Raw genomic sequence first — 22,447 nt, 5'->3', positions numbered from 1 at the left:
CCTCCCCCACAGTGCAGACTTCCCCCTCAGCCCCTCCTCCCCCTTAGCCCTTCCTCCCCCACAGTGCAGACTGCCCCCCTCAGCCCCTCCTCCCCCACAGTGCAGACTGTCCCCTTCAGCCCCTCCTCCCCCACAAGGCAGACTGTCCATCTCAGCCTTTGCTCCACAGTGCAGACTGCCCCATTCAGCCCCTCCTCCCCCACAGTGCAGACTGCCCCCTCAGCAACCCTCCTCCCCCTCAGCCCCTCCTCCCCCACAGTGCAGACTGCCCCCTCAGCAACCCTCCTCCCCCTCAGCCCCTCCTCCACAGTGCAGACTGCCCCCCTCAGCTCCTCCTCCTCCACAGTGCAGACTGCCCCCCTCAGCCCCTCCACAGTGCAGACTGCCCCCCCAGCCCCTCCTCCCCCACAGTGCAGACTGCCCAACTCAGCCCCTCCACAGTGCAGACTGCCACCCCAGCCCCTCCTCCCCCACAGTGCAGACTGCCCAACTCAGCCCCTCCATAGTGCAGACTGCCCCCCTCAGCTCCTCCTCCCCCCTCAGCCCCTCCACAGTGCAGACTGCCCCCCCAGCCCCTCCTCCTCCACAGTGCAGACTGCCCCCTCAGCTCCTCCTCCTCCACAGTGCAGACTGCCCCCCTCAGCCCCTCCTCCTCCACAGTGCAGACTGCCCCCTCAGCTCCTCCTCCTCCACAGTGCAGACTGCCCCCTCAGCTCCTCCTCCTCCACAGTGCAGACTGCCCCCCTCAGCCCTCAAACACTGTTAAAAGCCTCCACATCATTATTCATGACATAATACATGTTCTCCTTCCTGAGGTAGATATATAGGTGAGATTAATAGACAGCTTTCAGATGGTGTTTTTTATGAGAAATTAAATGGAAATCCCACCTCTATTTTTCAAGACCAAATTCATTCTATACTTAAGGACTACTTTGAAACAGGTGACATCAACAAAAATGAATATGAATATGAAAGTTGATCATCCGGTCACACCTGTCATATACATTTGACCCAAAATTCACAAAAGCTATACCACCGTCCCACCTGGGAGACCGATTGTCTCTGGGATTGGTTCTCTTACTGAGAAGATTTCTTCCTTTGTTGATTACTTTTTGAAACCACATGTGTGTATACTTCCTTCTTATGTGAGAGACTCCAGTGATTTTATCCAGGTTTTACAAACCTTGCATGCGATAGACAAGGATTCGCTTCTAGTCACTTTTGACGTTGTGAGCCTGTACACCAACATCCCACACCAAGGTGGCTTGGAGGCCATTGAACACTTTCTCAGTCAGAGGACTATATCTAGTCCCAGTACTGCTTGTCTGAAACACCTTGTTGAAATTGTGTTGACCAGGAATTTCTTTCTTTTTGAAAAGTGTTTTTATCTACAGAAATGTGGAACAGCCATGGGCAGCAAAATGGCCCCCAATTATGCTAATCTCTATGTTGGCCTCCTTGAATCAAATATTATTCTCAACCCTGATTGCAATCCTTTTCTATCGCATATTAAATTATGGAAACGTTATATTGATGATATTTTCCTTCTATGGTCCGGTTCTGCGACTGAACTTGCAGCCTTTCATGTATTTTTAAATGACAGTAGCAAACATTTAAAGTTTACTATGGCCTCTGACCTCTACCAAATGCATTTTCTAGATGTCACTATATTCTCAAAACTGATGATGGTAGACTTGGTACAGATTGATACAGAAAACCCACTGACAGGAACTCCCTGCTTCATGCAGACAGTTTTCATCCCACACCTCTTAAGAGAGGTATTCCTGTTGGCCAATTTAAACGTATTCGCAGAGTCTGCAGTTCAGATGAATCTTTTAACACATTCACTGCCAGCTGTTTTTTTTTTTTACTGTAGGTAGCTTCTGCCAGAGGGGTTTTTTGAGGATTCTGGCTCATCTTTCAAGACCTGAGGATTCTTTTCTGCTAAGATTTTGTGAACACAAAATATCTAAAAAGAACTAATAGAATGTGTGCTTTCTCTGTCTAAAAGAGTTAGTTTGTAGAGTTAGTAGTTATGTAGGCATTAGCACTTGAATACAGCATGGTTTCAGCGTCTGAAAATTTATTCTGAGATAAATGGCTTTTTGTGAAATTCGATAGAACAGTCACTTTAACCATTCATTTTTGGCATCAGTAAGACGTCAGACATCTAAACAATAGTTTTGAACAGTAATTTCCTCCATAACAGCAGGAAACACCCCTCTCCTTCAAACTCCTCCCTCCGTGTGTGTTCTTCTTGGCTGCAGCGGGCGTGTCACAAGCTCGTTTCTGTTGCTGCTGTAACCTCGCGTCACCAGGCTCACTGCTTTGCTGCTGTGCCTGTCTGCTGGCGGCCGCTGGGCAAGTCTGGATGGGCTCGCTCGTTTCTTGGAGTTTCGGTTGAGAGCTTTGATGAAGCTTTTGCGATTCTGGTCTTATTTATGCTGCGTGTTTCAAAGTGTGTTCCACCCGTAATCTATTATGCAAATTTGCAATCCCTCACCGCCAGCAATCAGCGCGACAGCGAAAGCGTTTTCGCCAATCCATTCTACAGTATGAGAATGGTTTCATCGCGCGTTCCCCTGCAGTTTTGGCTCTGCTTTTTCTAGTCTGGGAGAGCACTGTCGCCACTTAGTGGGTCGGTGGAATGGGTTGTACACGTTCGGTGGCTCCAATATTTATATAAGAGATGTAAAAGGGTTAGATGCACATCCCACGGTCAAAAAAAAAAAAAAAAACAATTTTGACGTATTAACACATTCACTGCCAGCCGTTTTTCAATACTGTAGTTAGCTTCTGCCAGAGGGTTTTTTTGAGGATTCTGGCTCATTTTACAAGAGCCGAGGATTCTTTTCTGTTTGGACTTTGTGAACACAAAGTTCACAAAAGTACTAATAGAATGTGTGCTTTCTCTGTCTAAAAGAGTTAGTTTGTAGAGTTAGTAGTTATGTAGATATTAGCCGTTGAGTACAGCATGGTTTCAGAGATTTTCAGAGAGTTTTGAGATAAATGGATTTTTAGAACCACCTCACGTGCCTGTGATTATGGGTGCCCTTGGGCAAGTCTGTATACTGTATTGTGTTTGTGTGTGTGTGTGTGTGTGTGTGTGTGTGTGTGTGTGTGTGTGTGTCTCCAAACTCCTCCCTCCTTAGGTGTGTCTCTGGTGGCTTTGCAGTGTTTTGTCACAGGCGAGTTTCTGTTGCCTCACAGATCCCAAAAACAGAGAAGGGAATCGCAGGAGCGGGGAAGAGGAGAGGAGAGGCGAGGGGGGGGGTTAGACACGGGAGAGAAATACCTTCGCGATCCCCTTCTTCCAATCTTGAGGCGTAGCCTACTCCGCTCTGCTGCTGCTGCTGCTGCTGCTGCTGCTGGCGGCTCTCGGGCGAATCTGGATTACTGTAAAACGGGCGGTTGAGAGCTTTGATGAAGCTTTTGCGATTCTGGTCTTATTTATGCTCAAAGGTACTCGAGTGTGTGTGTGTGTGTGCGCGCGCGTGTGTGTGTGTGTGTGTGTGTGTGTGTGTGTGTGTGTGAAATCGAAAGCGTTTTCGCCCAGCCATTTCCTTGAGAATGGCTTGCTCCCGCGGCTGTTTTTGGTTGGCTTTCTCTCTGTCGGGAGAGCACTGTCGCCACTTAGTTGGTCGGTAAAATAGATTATACACATTCAATACTTCCAATATTTTTATAGGAGACGTGGGGGGCATTGATCCACGTAGCACCGTCAAAAAAAAATATATTTTTTTTTACGTCTCAACTCGTCATTGGCAGTGAACCGCTGGATTGTGTTTGACGAGTCAACTCGCCATTGGCAGTGAACGTGTTAACACGTCATTGGCAGTCAACCGTTGGATTTTTTTTTACGTATTAACACGTCATTGGCAGTGAACGTGTTAAGTTACATTCTTCTGACCTTGAGTCACGTTTCCGACAGCGGGGTTATCCTGACCGGTGGATCCAACCGGCCTCACATACATTTAGTGACTGCTCTCAAAGTGAGAGCCTCACAACTAGAGAGAGAAGTGTTGGGGATCATCGTCTCAACTGCTTAGTACAGTACTCTCCTCTCGGTCGCCATTTTGAAAAAACGATCAGAAAACATTGGCACATTTTAAGCTCTGACTCTTCTCTTAAGAATCTCTTTTCTGTTCCCCCTCGTGTCGTTTACAAGAGGCCCCCGAATTTGAGCAATTTACTTGTTAGGTCACACCTGCGACAACCTACACCTTCTCATTTTCTAACTGATATTCCTGATGGTAATTATAAATGTGGCAGATGTGCTCAGTGTAATTTCACATATAAATGTCACACTTTCAATCCTGTCACTGGCAAATGTTTCAAAATTAAAGGAATTATCAGCTGTTCTACCTCAAATATCATCTATATGATCAAGTGTATTTGCGGTTTGGCATACATAGGTAAATCATCTAGACCTCTGAAGACTAGGATTTGTGAACACCGAAGCGATATCAGAACTCAGGATTTCAAAAACCCTCTAGCTGTTCACTTTTTCCAAGCCCAACACTGTATTTCTTCACTAAAATATATTGGTATTGAACATGTGAAGGTTCCACCTAGAGGTGGTGACATTAACTCCCTCCTACTCAGGGCCTACTGGATCTCTACTTTAGACACAGTTAACAGGGGTATGAATGAGTCTTTTGACATCAGAGCTTTTTTATAGCTGTTGTGTCCAGGTGTGGACTCACCTTAGTCCTTCTGTACAGGTCAATTTGTCCATTTCCCCTGGAGCTTCGCTCCCTTTAAATAACCCCCCTTTTTTAAATGTAAAACTATTCATTTTATATGTATCTATACTGTATTTTGTATAGTCCCTGTGCCCTTACTTGTTGTCCTCCTGCATCTACCAGTGTAGGAATTATATTTGTAGGAATTATATCATTGATTAATAGTGTGGGCTGCTTTTACTTTACCTCACCCACTATTAGTGGTTTTCCTTTTGTGCTGGTTTCTTACTGGGTTCTCTTTTCTGCAGACCTTTGGTGACCTTTTGTGTCGCCCAGGCTGCTTATGACTTACTCCCTTGTGGTGAATGTGCGACCTTTTGAGAAAAACCTAGCTTAATAATAACCAGTTTTTAAACTTTATTTAGCCTTGAGGCCTACCTTGTCTCCTATTATATGTTTGGGGATTTGTTTATCCTCATTCTTAAATGTATTATTCTTGATTCTTTATTCTAAAATCATGCTTATATATTTCTACATTGTTCTGATCTGATTTACTGTATTGTATAGATCTGATTGTTCTGGGTTTGTACTTCAGAATTGTGTATATGGTCAGTTTTTTGCAGCGAAGCCTTTAGCACTCAATACTTATATTTAGACACATAATGTTTACACTGATTGGTCTATCTGTCTCTTGATTGGCACCAGTGTTTTCACCTGCCCTCTGTTCTCTCCACCAATGGGATTGAGTCCTCTACTGTATATGAGTGTTCCTCAGGGGTGAAAGTAGTTTGAATTTCTTGCAGGAACTATAGGCTACTACCCCAACCTTCATCGTTTCATATTGTTCTCCTCCCACCCCCATCGCCTGTTCTTTCTTCTGAGGAGGGACCTGCTGCTTCTTGTTGAGTCTCCTCTTCCTCCCTCTGGCCCTCAACTGTTTTAATTAAATTAGAATAACATTTACAACTAAATTCATCAACAGTCAAACAGTCTCTGTCTTTGAATTGTCAGAACAGTGGGCAGATAAATTAATGACCAGATTATTAGTAAAATAAAATATCTCAAAATGTATCCTACAATGTGTAGGATACATACAAAATGTTGTACTGTATGCACACAGACTGTGTTCTGAGTTCTGAGTAAGCCACTGTCTAGTTTGCTAGTATTAAGCTAACTTGATGTCCATTCTCTGGTCTAAATTAGCATCATCACCTGTATTTGCATCTGAGGGTGGGTTTTCATTTTGCAGAGGCTCTGCCTCTTCCCTCTGGCCCTCAATTTGCTCTCTTCTTCTAACTTTAGCCCATTATCTGCTTCTTTATCTCTCTCCTTCCTCTTAAACATTTGAGTTATTGTTCGTTGCATGTATCTGCTCCTTTTGTTCTGAAAACAATGGCAAACATGTTGGGCTCGTTTATTATCCATCCTTGCCCGCTGCCCGGTGCAAATTGCATTAATAAAGTAGGTGCATTTGGTCGCAAAATGTCCGGGAACAATAAATCAAACGCACCTTTATACCACAGTTAGTTCCGGCCGAGTAATTTGATTGGACAAGAGTTGCCTACCGCCATCCATTTCACGTTAACAGCGCTGGCACTTCACTGTGTGTGTAGGCTATCACTCCATTTCACAGCGCTTCGTGTGTATCACTCCATTTCACTGCGCCTCCTCCAGCCTGTTAGCTTAGGCTACTCGCCCCACAATTGCCACAAAGTAAACCCATGCCTTGCGGCACATCGCTGCCTGCCTGCCTCTCAGTGGTTGGAAATATTACCGTTTCTGCTTGCTTGCTTGCTTGGGAACTACACTCGTGCAATCCCGGTGGAACTGTTTTTGTTGGCGGAGCGGAGGCAAGCCGCAAGCGAGACTAGACTTGACACAGCCCAGTGCAGGCAGCAGCAGTGCAGGCAGCAGCAGCGCATTCAGGAGCTGCGTGCTGGAAGCGCAAATCAGCATACACAGCACGGATTAAAAACCACTGACAGCCAGGTCTAATACACGGCACAATTTAGAAGCAATTTATGAGAGAGACTGTTGTTTATTAGTAATGTCATAACGTCAGCCATGCATTTCCTTGTTGGAAATTATGGATCGACTGCACTCTGCAACAATCGGATTTTGATTGACAGGCAGCTGCATGTCTTCCCCCAACGGCGTTCAGGCACCGAAAGTCTTACCGGAACTGCGCACCAGACGGTTCCGGCCCACTTTCACCAGTGGTGTTCCTCTTCCTTCCTGCTTCCATTCTGACGAAGATCCTTGGGATCGAAACGTTAATAAATTGACCAGGAGCCTTTAAAATCCAGTGTGCGGACTCTATTTGTTTTTCTAACCTCAAAACAGGCCTATGCTTTTGTTTGTTTCCTTGGCCCCGTTTCACACTGGCAACGTTTAGCCCTGCTGTGTTTAGATGGAGAGTCGGGGCTAAGCCTGCTCCAGAGCAGGGCCAGCTAGCCGGGGCTGAAGTCAGGGTTAGCCCACTTTGGAGTAGGCCAGGATTGTGCAAGTGTGAAAGCTTTCTTAGCCCTGGGCTAACAGCTCTCTTAGCCCCAGGCTAAAAGACAGACTTAACCCTGGCTAAGTGTAGTGTGAAAAGCCCTAATCATACAGGTAGTATAACTAAACTTGAGCTACTGCTACACCTGCAGACGCCATGGCCACGGTCAAAAACTGTATGCCCCGCCCCCTTCACACCTGGTGGTTCAACAAGTTTATTACACCAAAAAAATAAACACCAAAGCAAACAAAATGATGAATGGCACTTACACAGCACTGTAAACTCCATGTAGGTTATTTGGGGTTTGGGAAGGGGGGGGGGGGGGGGGGGGGGTGATTGACTTAATCTGACCCAGCAAACTCTACAATCAAATCACAATACAATTTGTTAAACATAATTATCAGCTAAACATTAGATCAGTGATATTCAACTTGCAAACCGGGGGCCAGATGTGGCCCATGATAGGGTGCCGAGTTGCCCCCACCGACAATTTTATAATTTACAATTAAAAGTAACATTAAATAATGTTTGACTGAGCTCCAACTAAATTGTCAAATATCACTGCTTGCTCACCACCCAGGCACTTATATCAATGTACTTAACTAACTTAACTATCCTGTGTGGACCAAATTATCAGACTAAACTCTGTCTGGCCCCTCAAAAACCTACAACCACTACAGAGAAAAGTATATTATTGTATGTTTATTAACTGGCCCCTGGTCTCCTGTCATTTTGCAAAAGTGGCCCCCGGGCAAAGTAAGTTGAGTATCCCTGCATAAGGCTGCATTAGAGGACTGTTCAGATGCTGCCACAGATTATTCATGTCAGAGGTGATGCTTGTTGTGACTTAGTCACTTGAGTTAATGGCAGGCTAGAAGTAATACACTGAAGAGCTGGGCTTTACATTCATTATGTTGATGTCACTGTTCATGTTTACTTCATATTAGTCAACTTTAGGGACAAATACTAAATTCAATATATCTCAATGTGGTGGGTCAGAAAAAAATCATGGTGATATTAGCTCCATGGTATTCTGCTGTAGTAATCACATCACAAATCAGACCTTTAACAATCACGCACACAGTCAGAAACTGCAAATAAGTAGTTTGTTACGCGTTAAACGATTTAAACGATTTTCAGACGGCAGCCCGTCTTTATTGTCACACAACACACTACAACACATGCACGGAGGGCCACAACACACACATGCTGACGGTGGCCGGTGAACTTTGTCCTCTGCATTTAACCCATCCTGGCTTTGTCCTTTCCTCCGGGGGGCAGGCCAGGAGCAGTGATCGCTTTTTTTTTTTTTTTTTTTATCCCATTTTATCCCCCATTAGTGCTAATTCTATATTTATCCTGGTTGCTACTTCATCCTCTGTCGATCAGGGAGAGCCGAGACTGATTCCATGCCTCCTCCGAGACATGGGCAGTCAATCAGCCACTTCTTTTCACCTGACAGGGGAAGCTTCACCGGTAGGACATAGTACGTGGAAGGGTCACGCTATTCCAACCAGTTCCCCTCCCCCTGAACAGGCGCCCTTAACGATGAGAGGAGGAACCACACTAGCAACCAGGACAATGCATGTTTTTAGTGAAGGGGGTTCATGAAGGAAACCCCCGGGAGGCACGGGGAGAACATGCAAACTCCACACAGAAAGGCCGTTTTTTGCCGACCCCCACCCGGGCGATGGGGGTGGCAGTGATCGCTTTCTCGTACAGCGCCCGGGGACCGACTTCGGATGTTGTCGTCACTGGTCGGATGACGATGACGATCTGATCTTCTGCATGTTTTTAATGGGGGGGGGGGGGGGTTATATACGGAGGAACCCCCCTGGGGGAGCACGGGGAGAACATGCAAACTCCACACAGACAGAAAGGCCCTTACGACGAGATACCCCACCTGGGCAGTAGGCACTGAAGATATGGGGGGGATCACAACCACAGCGCCCACAGTGTCCCAGGCGAGAATCGAACTCAGGACCTTCTGACTGCGAGGCGACAGCTCTACCACTGAGCCACCGTGCCCCCGTGCCCCCGTGCCCACCGTGCCCACCGTGCCCCCTGCGTTGCAGTAACAAAACAAATGCCTTCAAGTTAAAGGAACAGCTCACCCTAAAAACCCTAAAATTACATATTTTTCGTCTTACCTGTAGTGCTATTTATCATCTACATTGTTTTGTGTTAGTTGCCTGAGTTTTGGAGATATCTGCCGCAGAGATTTCTGCCTTCTCTCCAATACAATGTAACTGGATGGCACTTGGCTTGTGGTGCTCAAAATGGCAGAAACATACATTATAAAAACTCAACAGCAATGCCTCTTTCCAGAAATAATGGCCCGGATACTCAAGATAATCTACAGACCTAGTTATGAGCAGCTTCATGTAGGAACTATTTTATTTTAACTAAACTACTCCCACAGCTGCTAGCTAGCTGCCATGTAGCAATTAGCTAGCAGCTAGTGGGTGTAGTTCGGTCTAAAGTAAATAGTTCCTACATGTAACGGCTCATAACAAGGTTTGTGGATGATCTTGAATAACCAGGTCATGACTTCTGGGAAAGAGACATTGCTGTTAAGTTTTTCAAATGTATTTTTTTGTTGCTAATAGGTATTTTGGATCTTACCCTCAATCTTCTGGCTCGACTCCGCGATGCAATCTTTGCAGCGTTCGCCTTCTCTTCGAGCCCAGGTTGGGTGTACCGGAATCTTCTCCTAACACTCTCAAACCAGGTCTTACAGGCAGCTGAAAAAAAAATTAAATTCATATGTTACAAATACAAAATTGTCTTTCAGAACTGCGCCATGTCTTTGTCTCTCTACATTTCCATATAGGTATATAAAATATAGGCTACTGATATGTATAGACACACACACTAGAGCAGTGGTTCCCTAAACTGACACAAATTAGACCACTGAACCCGAGTTACTTACTCACAAGGACATCGCGGTCCAAAGTGTAGAAGTCTGCACTCGCAGCCAGGGCTCCCATCAAATATGAGGTCACCGCCACATTGTGTGGATGGCTCAATCTGTGAACACAAATGAAATAGAGAACAGGACAGATTTATTTACTTTTATACAGCCCAATGTATAGCACACTTTTGTTATGAAGAACATAGAGAGAGAGAGTGGATTGAAATCGTACCCATGCTGTGCATCATACTTCTTGCAGTTTGCTTCTGTGTTGTGCAACAAGCGCACTCTTGCCTAGAACTCTTGAGAGAGAGAGAGAGAGAGAGAGAGAGAGAGAGAGAGAGAGAGAGAGAGAGAATGAATTACCACAAGCAACATAGGGTGCTGTGAAGCCATGCCGTAGCCTATTTGAATGTACAACCATTATTACTTAATTTGTTTTACTTAATCATCATTATATTATATTCTTACCGAAAGTTTGGTGTTGTGAGGACGTCGTCTTTTCCTTGGATTCTCCTTCTCCACTGACACAAATTAGACCACTGAACCCGAGTTACTTACTCAGAAGGACATCGTGGTCCAAAGTGTAGAAGTCTGCACTCGCAGCCAGGGCTCCCATCAAATATGAGGTCACCGCCACATTGTGTGGATGGCTCAATCTGTGAACACAAATGAAATAGAGAACAGAACAGATTTATTTACTTTTATACAGCACAATGTATAGCACACTTTTGTTATGAAGCACATAGGGAAGAGAGAGTGGATGAAAATCCTACCATGCTGTACGTCATACTTGGTGTTTGCTGTGCAGCAGGCGCACTCTTGCCTAGAGAGAGAGAGCGAGAGAGAAGACATGAACACATGTTATAGCTGTTTTTATGGGGAAATATCAAGCGAAAATGTTGATATATTTACTTTCTACCAACGTCCATGGCGTCCGCCATTTTGGGAAAATACCACAAGCAACAGAGGGTGCTGTGAAGCCAAGCAGTAGCCTATTTGAATGTACAACCATTCATTTATTTTGCTTAATCATTATTATATATTATTCTTACCGAAAGTTTGATATTGTGAGGGCGTCGTCTTTTCCTCAGATTCTCCTTCTCCCCCGTGCAATTTGCTCCTCAAGAAAATCGAATCCCCTGTTGATCTTGCTGGATCACTCTTCAAACTGGAGTGTGATTTTGTGTGAGTTAACTGAATTGAGAGAGCTCTGGGCTCTCTTCTCCAGGGAAAGGTTTCCGGCCCCACCCCCTCATCCACCAGTCATTGTCCTGAGGTGTTACCTATTCAGTCAATAATAATAATAATAATAAAAGTAATTTGATCCCTGTGAGTCCAGGAAATGGCCTGGGGCGAAATATCACTCTGGTGGATGTTGAGGGATCACATTATTACGGATTGTGGCAAAAACGGGAATAAAAATAGCTATTTAGATGCAGGAAAGACAGGCTCACACGTGGCCCCAAATCAGCTCCATTTTACAACTGACTTGGACGCTATTGATCTCAAAACAACGCTAGGACGGCCAGAAACGCCGCGGACATCGCTGGGTGAGTGGCCAAATCATAATTATTGCCAGGAGATGGGTCCAGGTTCCAATAAAACGAAATTCTCCTTTAAGCCATTCTCTCATGTCTCTCTGTTTCTAGGACTGAAATTAGGATGATCAGGTTGTGCTGCTTATATTGTATGACACTATTAATATGAATCTGAAATGGGAGTTTTTATTTTGAAATGCCACATCAGAATGACATGAAACTTTCTGACAGCCACAGTGAGCTGGTCCTGTCATTCTGAAGTGAAATGATTCTGTGGAAGCGGAGGGTTTCCTTTTAATATGAATCTGAAATGAGGAAAAATCTCTCTCTCGCCGGCCAATTCTCCCCTCCTTTCTTTGATCTCTCATTGAGTCGAATGCAGCCAAATTGAGAGTTGCCCTGTGGCTGTGGTTGACCCCTCCAACATGACACCGACGTTGACGTATGATCCACCAAGTCATGCGGCATCTACTGTATAGAGTTGTGTAATACGGATTCTTAGATTTCCAAAAATATATGTGGTATTGGAATATGAATTTTTTCCTAATTTGTTTTATCAGTCCCTAAAATTGTCATATGGTGTGACATGAAAGTTTTTCTTAAGTACCTCACTTTATCACGACTCTTTATCATTACTATCTTGAGATCCAGCATTTCCTTATGCAAATTCATGACATTTTGTGTCAATTTCTTATCATCACACAAAGTACGACATGTCCTAAATGTTTAAATATAGGCTATTTTAGAGTAATAACTAGGCATCTCTACACACGCTCGATTCCTAGGCTCGCTAGCTCAGCCGCTGCCCATCCTGCAGCTCACTGAGCTGGCCCTGCAGCTCGCATACGCAGCTCGGCTGCTGCGCGGCCTCGCCCCCAGCTCACCTGCTGCGTGGCCTTGCTTGCCCTATTGACGTGTGCGCAATGTCTCCCTCTCTCTCCTTCAGTCTCTTCCCCTCTCTCTCCCTCAGTCTCTCCCTCTCCTCTCTCTCCATCTCCCTCAGTCTCTCTCCCCCTCTCTCTCCTCCCAGGTCATTTTAACGCGGCATGGGGGGCCCAGGGGGGGCTGGATAGAAATATTAATTAAATTAATTAATTAAATATTAATATCCTCTTTACTGTGCTGTTGCTTTAAAATGATACAAAAAATAAATGTCTCCCCATATAATATAATTTATATTCTGCATACAGGTCACATGGCAGAATACTGCTCAATTAAATACAATGGCCCATCTACACAAACATCACTTTACAGGGGAGTTACTTACCCATTCACTTCAGTAGAACTGTCCCCAAAGTCTAGCCCCAATCTAGCCTCAATGCAAAATCTGAATGTTGTGAGTGTTAGGATGACGTCACCATTCCTACTATGATGTCATCGATCACTGATGATGTCACGATCCACCTGTGACCCACCTGTGTCTCCACCAAGTGTCTCAATCATGCCTTCCGATGGCCTCGCTGGTGATGTCATAACACATGTGATGTCATAACACAGGTGATGTCATATTCGAGTCTATAAGGGCCTGCTCCTGCAGGTCTTGGCCAGTGATTGATAAATTCTCATCAAGGGTCATACCAATCATACCAATCATACCATCGCAATCTCTGCAACCGTTCCCAAAACCTCGAACAGTGCAGCCCCAACCATCAAGTTCCACAACACCCCAGCTTCATCAACTACCCGCGAATAGGTCCACATGTCTTCCGACGACGACCCTGACAGTGAGAATGTGAGTTATCTCTCTTCCTTCTATAGCACACAGAGAGGAAGCAAATTGTTGCATTTCCAATCAACTGTCGCATTAAAACATCAATGACCGATGAATAGATCTAGGGCTATTTTTCTGGGGGGAAAAAAGGAAAATACCGAGGTCATGACCTCGGTGTCCTCAATCGTAGCTACGGGCCTGTTTGCAAGTAATAATGACCAAAAAGTAATTGATCTTCAGAATTTGTATGTAAAAAAGCATCACACCAAAAGACACTGTGAAACATAACTGAAGTGGCAGTGCCAAAAAGATTGTATTTATTGAAGAAACATGAGAAAAGACAAGATACATGTAGGCTATTCCTTCCATGTAGGCTACTCCTGAGATATTTTCTGTAGGCTACTGCCTAGTTGAAAAAGGACCTCTCATCCCAACGGGTATCCAAACAATTGACCATTTAAATATCAGTCACACCATATGATTTTCATTTCTGTGACAATCAGAAATCTGATCAGAAATGACTCAAAATAGGCTAGGGGAGAGTGGGGTGAGTTGTGCCAGCGGGGAAGTTGTGCCACCCCTTGTATCTAGAAAACCATAGAAGAAATTGGTCATGTGACCACACATTTTTGAAGAGGCATCCATTTTACTCACTCTGCAAAGAAGGGAGGCAGATGGCACAAGAGCTAAGCACATTTAAGTTCAAAAAACTGTTTTTTGCCTCTCAAAGTAAAATTTTTATGATCAAGGTTTATTGATTGTTGTGTCTGAACAATTATAGACAAGCTTGAAAACATTTCACACATGTGTTAGTGTTTTAGTAAGCTACAATATGAGGCTATACTATTAGCATGATGTTAGCTCCAAACCAGCTATATGATACAAGTTTGTTAAAATGGTGGGGATGGGGTGATTTGTGCCAATAGGCCTGGGTTAAGTTGTGCCAGTGCAGTTGCAGTTGATTTAGTGAAATTTTATTTCATTTTGTTCTTAAATGTTTAGATAGACCTTGTTGAAGAATATTCCAGTATTGGCAAGTGTAGCCTGGCTGTGTGATAGTTGATTTTGTTCATTTTGAACATAATTTTTATTTCTGAAAATGTTAAATATGTAGGTCAACTGCTGCTACCGTTTAGCCTTGTTTAACCCTGTTATAGTACACTGGACTTTAGTGTTATCTTTATTTTGTCTTGCTTTGATATAGCATTACAGTATATGAGATGAAAATGTTCTGTTTACTTCTGTAATCAATGGCACAATTTACCCCAACGTATTCTCTCCAAAGGCACAACTTACCCCGCACCGGGGGCAAGTTGTGCCAAGAGACCACTTTTTTAAGAATAGCCATATTTTTTTAACAGTTTATTTAAGATCCAAAGGGAGTGTTCCCAGTGGTGCACAACATCCTGAAATATATTTACATATTGTAGTTGGAGGCATTACTGTCATGCCCTCACTTTAAAGACACCTCAAGTAAAGAGTGGCACAACTCACCCCACTCTCCCCTACTATGCCTGGACTTTGAAAAGAGCAGACTCACAAATAGACTGTTATCATTCTGTAGCTACTTTGTTGAGGAGAATTCCATTTATTTTTCTTAGTTTTACTCAAGTTTAAACTTTGTGGAAAAGTGCTGGGGACACAATTGTCACACCATATGAGATTTTTCATGTTTGGTTGAAAATGGTGAAAAAGTGAGTGATGAATTGCACGAATGTGCAGACAAGCCAAGGAGGGTGATGTGAAAAATAATGACGTTTTTGCAGTCTGCTGTGGCTCGATAATTTAAGAGGGACGATGCCGACATCTAGTGGTGGTTTTGTGGAATTGTAGGCAGCTAAAGGCAAGGCAAGGGAGCTAAAGCCACCACCTCACTGCTGTCTGGGGCTTCTATGAGAACTGAAGCACTTCATGAATCCAGACAGCAACTTTTTGCCGACAAACACGCACGCACGCACACACACACACACACACACACACACACACACACACACACACACACACACACACACACACACACACACACACACACACACACACACACACACACACACACACACACACACACACACACACACACACACACACACACACACACACACACACACACTCCTACTGTGCGTAGGCAGCAGTTTTGTTGTGTTCTCACCAGGTTCTCACTGCGCCCCTCCCCCATCACCTCCCTCCCCCCGACCCCGCTCGCATTTCTTACCGCAAGGCATTCTGGGTATTGGGTGACGTGTTGAAGCGGCCATCATGCAAACGTTCTTGTAACAACAAAGAGTAACGTTAGCACTAGCAGTAGCATACTAGCCTATTTCCCGTTTATAATACTTTAAGAAGTTTAATTTACAAACAGAAGACTCGTATGTGCGGACGATATTATCACGAATATATGAAGTGGAACCAGGGCTCCGTTGATCAGAGGAAGAAGACTCACTGGACTCAGATTAATGGTTTAGCTGTGAAGCTAACGTTAGCTGTGAAGCTATTGGAGCTTTGAAGGAAGTTTGTCAGTAAAGTTCAGGAGGAAAAGTTCCTGTCACTGTGTGAAAATTTACGAAAATAAACTCCCGCACACTGTCTCCATATGCAAAAAAAGGGTTTAATCAGAGTAATAACGTTTCGGTCGTGAGACCTTCATCAGATTCTCTACTGTGTGAAAATTAAAATGTCTAAAGTCCAGAACCTGAGAGCTGTGGTGAAGCAGCACCTAACTGCGGGTGATGAAGATAAACTGCTGGACGCTGTGCGGTTACACAGAGAAGCCTTGCCTCCAGACCTCCAGCAGCTGTTGGCTCCCGCTGAGCAGCAGGAGTGGAGCCCCAGTCTCGACCAGGAGGACCCAGAGCCCCCACACATTAAAGAGGAACCCCGGACCAGTCAGGAGGGAGAGCAGCTTCAGGAGGGACCAGAGCCCCCAGACATTAAAGAGGAACCCCGGACCAGTCAGGAGGGACCAGAGCCCCCAGACATTAAAGAGGAACAGGAGGAACTCTGGACCAGTCAGGAGGGAGAGCAGCTCCAGGAGGGACCAGAGCCCCCAGACATTAAAGAGGAACAGGAGGAACTCTGGATGAGGAGGGAGGGAGAGCAGCTTCAGGAGGGATCAGAGCCCCCAGACATTAAAGAGGAACAGGAGGAACTCTGGATCAGAAGGGAGGGAGAGCAGCTTCAGGAGGGACCAGAGCCCCCAGACATTAAAGAGGAACAGGAGGAACTGTGGATCAGTCAGGAGGGAGAGCAGCTTCAGGAGGGACCAGAGCCCCCAGACATTAAAGAGGCACAGGAGGAACTCTGGATCAGGAGGGAGGGAGAGCAGCTTCAACGGCTGGAGGAGGCTGATATCACCATGTTCCCATTCTCTGTTGTCCCTGTGAAGAGTGAAGAGGAGGAAGAGAAACCTCAGTCCTCACAGCTTCATCAAAGCCAAACTGAAGAGAACAGAGAGGCAGAGCCTGTAGCCACCTGCTCAACTGAACAGATGAAAACAGAAGCTGATGAAGAGGACTGTGGAGTATCAGAACCAGCCAGGAACTTTATATACTTACATCTAGCTAGTAATTCACAACCAACTAGTGATGACAAGACTTCAGACTCTTCTGAGACTGAAGACAATGATGATGAATGGGTGGAAACTAGTGAACTTCAGTCAGGTTTAGGCTCACAGAAAAACAGTGATGTTCCAAGGAAGAAACACTTCAGCTGCTCAGTTTGTGGTAAAAGATTTGCTAATGAAGCACACTTCAAGAGACACATGATAGTCCACACAGGAGATAAACAATTTAATTGTTCAGTCTGTGGTAAAGGTTTTGGTCAGAAAGGAACCTTGAAGACACACATGGTAGTCCACACAGGAGATAAACAATTTAATTGCTCAGTCTGTGGTAAAGGTTTTGGTCAGAAAGGTCACTTGAAGACACACATGATAGTCCACACAGGAGAGAAACAATTTAATTGCTCACTCTGTGGTAAAAGTTTTGCTCGTAAAGAACAGTTGAAGAGGCACATGATAGTCCACACAGGAGATACACAATATAATTGCTCAGTCTGTGGTAAAAGTTGTGATTGTAAAGTCAACTTGAAGAGACACATGGTAGTCCACACAGGAGATAAACAATTTAATTGCTCAGTCTGTGGTAAAGGTTTTGGTCAGAAAGGAGACTTGAAGAGACACATGATAATCCACACAGGAGATACACAATATAATTGCTCAGTCTGTGGTAAAGGTTTTAGTCATAAAGGAAACTTGAAGAAACACATGGTAGTCCACACAGGAGATAAACAATTTAATTGCTCACTCTGTGGTAAAAGTTTTGGTCAGAAAGAACACTTGAAGAGACACATGATAGTCCACACAGGAGATAAACAATAGAATTGCTCAGTCTGTGGTAAAGGTTTTGGTCGTAAAGGATCCTTGAAGAGACACATGATAGTCCACACAGGAGAGTAAACAATTGAATTGCTCAGTTTGTAGTAAAGGTTTTAGTTGTAAAGGAGACTTGAAGAGAGAAACATTTAACTCAGGGTTCCCACGGCCATGGAAAACCTGGAAAAGTCATGGGATTTCAAAATCTTGTTTTCCAGACCTGTAAAACTCATGGAATTGTTCAAATCCTTGAAAGTTTATGAAAAGTTGTGACATTTTGTTGTGTGTAATGAAATTGTTCCAGTAATCTTCCCGTGTATAACCTTCCATGTAATGTAACATAACGGTAACGGCAAATGTATTCTCTGTAGCTATTGACGTAATGTAGCTCTAACTTGTTTGTCAATTTTAGTGCTTCTTGTATTTTATATTAATATTTTGTGGAAAATTCCTGTTTCAGTTCAATAGCTTCCATGATGCAGTAAACGCACTAAAAACCAATATAAGGAGAAGCTGTGTCTATTTGTCTATAATAATCATTTCTGGTATTTAAAAACAGTACAAAAGTGTAGGCTACTACTGTATTACTGACTCAATAAATATGGGGGGTGAAACAATGTTTATGTTGAAATAAAAAAAAGCTTTATGTTCAAATAAATATACCAAGTAGTTATATAAGCTCTCTGGTCGTATTGGTTTGCCACGCACGCAATTTTTTTAAATTTTAGTATTTTAATATATTCAAATGAATATGTTTTGTTTAGAGGGAATATTCGATTATGATTTTGGGGCTATTTTGACAGCCCTAGATCCCACGCTCCAGAATCTCATCTAGCCTGATACGGGCTCTGCTGGGGAGTGCACTAATGCAGACAGGTGGAGCAGAGGAAAGGGGGGGAGGGGGGATCCTTTAGGTCCTAACTAAAGGATAGTGTCTGTCAGACACTATCAACATGCCAAAAGTTAAGAGTTACTACCATCCTGGATGTGTTGTACTTGCTTCATACAGCCTGTAGTTGGGTTCAGGAGCACTGAGGAGGCTGATTTTAGGACAAAATAAATTAAATCTTGTTTTTTCCCTACCACCTCCTCCTTAAGCCTACAGGCTTCTTGACTTTTTCTGGAGCATTTGACCCCCCCTAACCTTTTCAGGGGAGGCCTTTAAATATGCATCAATAAGTAAACAGCTTTAACAGCGGATTCTTTTCTTTTGGCATCATCACAGTCATTTGTGAAAACAAATTTTTTATGATACAATCATTTCTGCAAAGTGCTTTGTGACAATATGCCTCACAAATAGGTTGTAATGTATTTTTATTGTCTTTCTTCAATAAAAGAAAAACAACTTTTTCAGTTGGTCGCACAGCACATGATTTGGTCACTCACTCACTCTCTCTCTCTCTCTCTCTCTCTCTCTCACACACACACAGACACACACACACACATGCTGAGCTGGGTGATACAGGCCAGATCAAATATCACAATATTTGTGAATGAATGCATCTATAATATAAATGTATATAGATCAATATAGATTCTATATTGATAATATCACAATATGTTGTCAATGACTATAGCGTATACTACTAAGCCATTTACACAGAAGATTCTGAGAAATAACCATTGTGGCTAATGATGAACAAATTGGTAGAGATTATTATTCGTTATTATTATTATTATTATTATTATTTTCACTCAACTCAGTTGAATAATAAATTCATAAAATTGTATCACTTTAAATAGTGTTAATGCAGCCATTAAGTGCAAGAAAAGGATTTCAGTCTTGTGTAAAGTGCATTGTTCATCTTTCCCTCAGAAGAGGGCACTATAGGCGTACCCTTTTATTGTATGGCAATTTTATGGGAACGAGAAAAATAAAGATATTATAAACTGGATTTAACATGACAAAACAACACTTCTTCAACCGATATTTATGTCATTATTGTCCTCAAACTCAACAAAACAAACGAAATATTTTTGCTCTCAGATGTAGATGCACATACAACCAATAGTTTGATTAGGCTACGTGAAAAACAATTGCCCACTCACCCTGAACCAGAAAATATGTCCATTTCTACATTGTATTGGATGCTCCAATTCATCTTTTGCTTCAAAATGATCGTAAACATTGAACAGACATCACTTCATTACACACTGATGTATAAGCATAGAGACAGTCCGCATGTCTGGGAACGCCCATACAGGCTCTAGGAACGCCCACAATAGACGCTGGGTTAGCGGCCTCAGCCTTGCTGGGGGCGGGGTCAGGGTGGGGTAAATTCTCCCGTTCTCCCGGGGGGGAGGGGAACCAAAACACCCCCCCCCCCACCCACACACACACACACACACACACACAGACACACGCACACCTTTCCCAGCTGTCAAAACTCCTCGTCTGTGGCTGCTCTCCTCCTCCTGCTGGCCATTGACTGAAAACTAAAGTAGCCTCCTCACACTCTCTAGAGCAGTGGTTCTCAAATGGGGGTCCGGGGACCCCCCCAGGGGTCCGTGACACTTTGCAAGGGGGTCTGCGAAAAGTTTTCAGGAAAATAAAAATTGAATATTTTTTTGTGTGCAAAAGCTTCATAGAGACAGTCTGCATGTCTGGGAAAGCCCATACAGGCTCTAGGAACGCCCACAATAGACGCTGGGTTAGCCTGGGGGCTGGGTCAGGGTGGGGTAAATTCCCCCGTTCTATCCATTCAGCAAAGTTAGAATTTAGCTGATAGCCCAGCCCAGGCAGACACGATCGGGGATTTAACCACCGCAGTAAACGCACATCTGAGCAGACGTCTTGTGTTCTGCTCTAGAACCCCCAAACATAGTTTAGAGCCGCAGCACCATCTTTTGGTGAGTCAGCCCATGAGATATATCGGTGGTTTTACCCCACTCGCGCGCCAGCCGTTTACCATTTTGTGGGCGTTCCCAGACATGCGGACTGTCTCTATTGGCACACACAAATACTGTAACCACATGCATTCAAGTAAGCACTCACCCAAGTCAGTTTGCAACCAAGGGGGTAGCTCATAGCTCCATTCGTGAAGCCAATGCGGAAGTGTCTAAAAACCTGCATTATTTCAAATGGCCTGCAGGGGGCGACTCCACTGGCTGCAAAAAGCGGTCCGATTGTATGGAACTCAATGGGGAAATGACCCTATTCTCACTTTATTTATTTTTTTAATTTTCCCCCAATTTTTTTTTTTTATCCCCCATTAGTGCTCATTTTAATTTATATTTATCCTGGTTGCTGCTCCACCCTCTGCCGATCTGGGGAGAGCCGAAACTGCGCTCCATGCTTCCTCCGAGACATGGGCAGTTAGCCAGCCGCTTCTTTTCACCTGACAGGTAGCTTATGCAGATGCTCTCCTCTTGCCTCAAGAGCAGCGCCACTGGCCAATGGAGTCATGCGCCAAAGTATTTGCCATGCATGCCGATTGCGAAATAAAGTTTGTTAAATCCTACCAACTGGCCTCTCATGATTGAAGTGAGGTCTCTAGACCAAATTTCAAGCAGAAGGCCACTCATGCATAACCCGATCACCCCCTGACGTCAGTCAAGTTCTAGTATGACATGGTCAGTCAAAGTCCAAGTATGACGTCAGATATGACGTCAGTTAATTCTCATATATATAGTAAGGGTTCTACATCACCTCTCTCTCTCTGGCCGATCATAGCAGCAGTTAGCTTCACGGCAGTCCATCTCCCCTGAAGCCGCCCCACCCACCCACCTCCCCAGTCCCGTCCGCCACCAACGAGTCTTGAAGCTTCACCGGTAGGACATAGCACGTGGGAGGATCACGCTATATTCCAACGAGTTCCCCTCGCTCCGAACGGGCGCCCCCCGGACGACCAGAGGAGGTCACCACTTCAGCGACCAGGATATTGCATGTTTTGTTGAGGGGTTCCTATATGAAGGAAACCCCCGGGAGGCACGGGGAGAACATGCAAACTCCACACAGAAAGGCCCCTTTTGACGACCCCACCCGGTGGGCGGCGGGCACTCGAGGACGTGCGGACGGGCACGCATTCCTTCAGCGCTCACAGCGTCCCAGGTGGGAATCAAACGATTAAAAAAAAAAACGATTTTCAGACGGCAGCCCGTCTTTATTGTCACACAACACACTACAACACATGCACGGAGGGCCACAACACACACATGCTGACGGTGGCCGGTGAAATTTGTCCTCTGCATTTAACCCATCCTGGCTTTGTCCTTTCCTCCGGGGGGCAGGCCAGGAGCAGTGGTCGCTTTTTCGTACAGCGCCCGGGGACCGACTTCGGATGTTGTCGTCACTGGTCGGATGACGATGACGATCTGATCTTCTGCATGTTTTTAGTGGGGGGGGGGTTATATACGGAGGAACCCCCCTAGGGGAGCACGGGGAGAACATGCAAACTCCACACAGACAGAAAGGCCCTTACGACGAGATACCCCACCTGGGCAGTAGGCACTGAAGATATGGGGGGGAACACAACCACCACAGTGTCCCAGGCGAGAATCGAACCCAGGACCTTCTAGCTGTGAGGCGACACCACCTCAGTATTCATATGACTGAGGTCAAAAATCAAGTGAGAATAAGGTCATTTTCCCAATCAGACATCTATGTTTGCAACCAATACCAAATAAGCTTGTTTGCAGGAGCAAGCTCTTCCCAGGGTCAGCCATACCTCTCTCCCTCTTCCTTTTCATTTCTTTTCCCTTCCTCTTTTCTTCTCCTTCCCCCCCAAGTC

The 22,447-nt window shown here is 44.5% G+C and overlaps 1 protein-coding gene across 1 annotated transcript in view; it reads left to right on the top strand.

Moving 5' to 3' along the window:
• Positions 1 to 13,336: 13,336 nt before the first annotated feature.
• The window catches only part of LOC310800064 (CCN family member 3-like), a gene marked incomplete at both ends in the record, with an annotated part of 40,142 nt that continues 31,031 nt past the window's right edge, over positions 13,337 to 22,447 (top strand). The window contains one exon of the mRNA XM_083662650.1: positions 13,337 to 13,369. Within this exon, the coding sequence (XP_083518776.1) occupies positions 13,337 to 13,369 (33 nt within the window). The remainder of the gene's footprint in view (positions 13,370 to 22,447) is intronic.

Source organism: Poromitra crassiceps (assembly GCF_964638095.1).
Source record: "Poromitra crassiceps genome assembly, chromosome: 29".
NCBI lineage: Eukaryota > Metazoa > Chordata > Actinopteri > Beryciformes > Melamphaidae > Poromitra > Poromitra crassiceps.
This window is presented reverse-complemented; position numbering and strand designations above follow the sequence as displayed.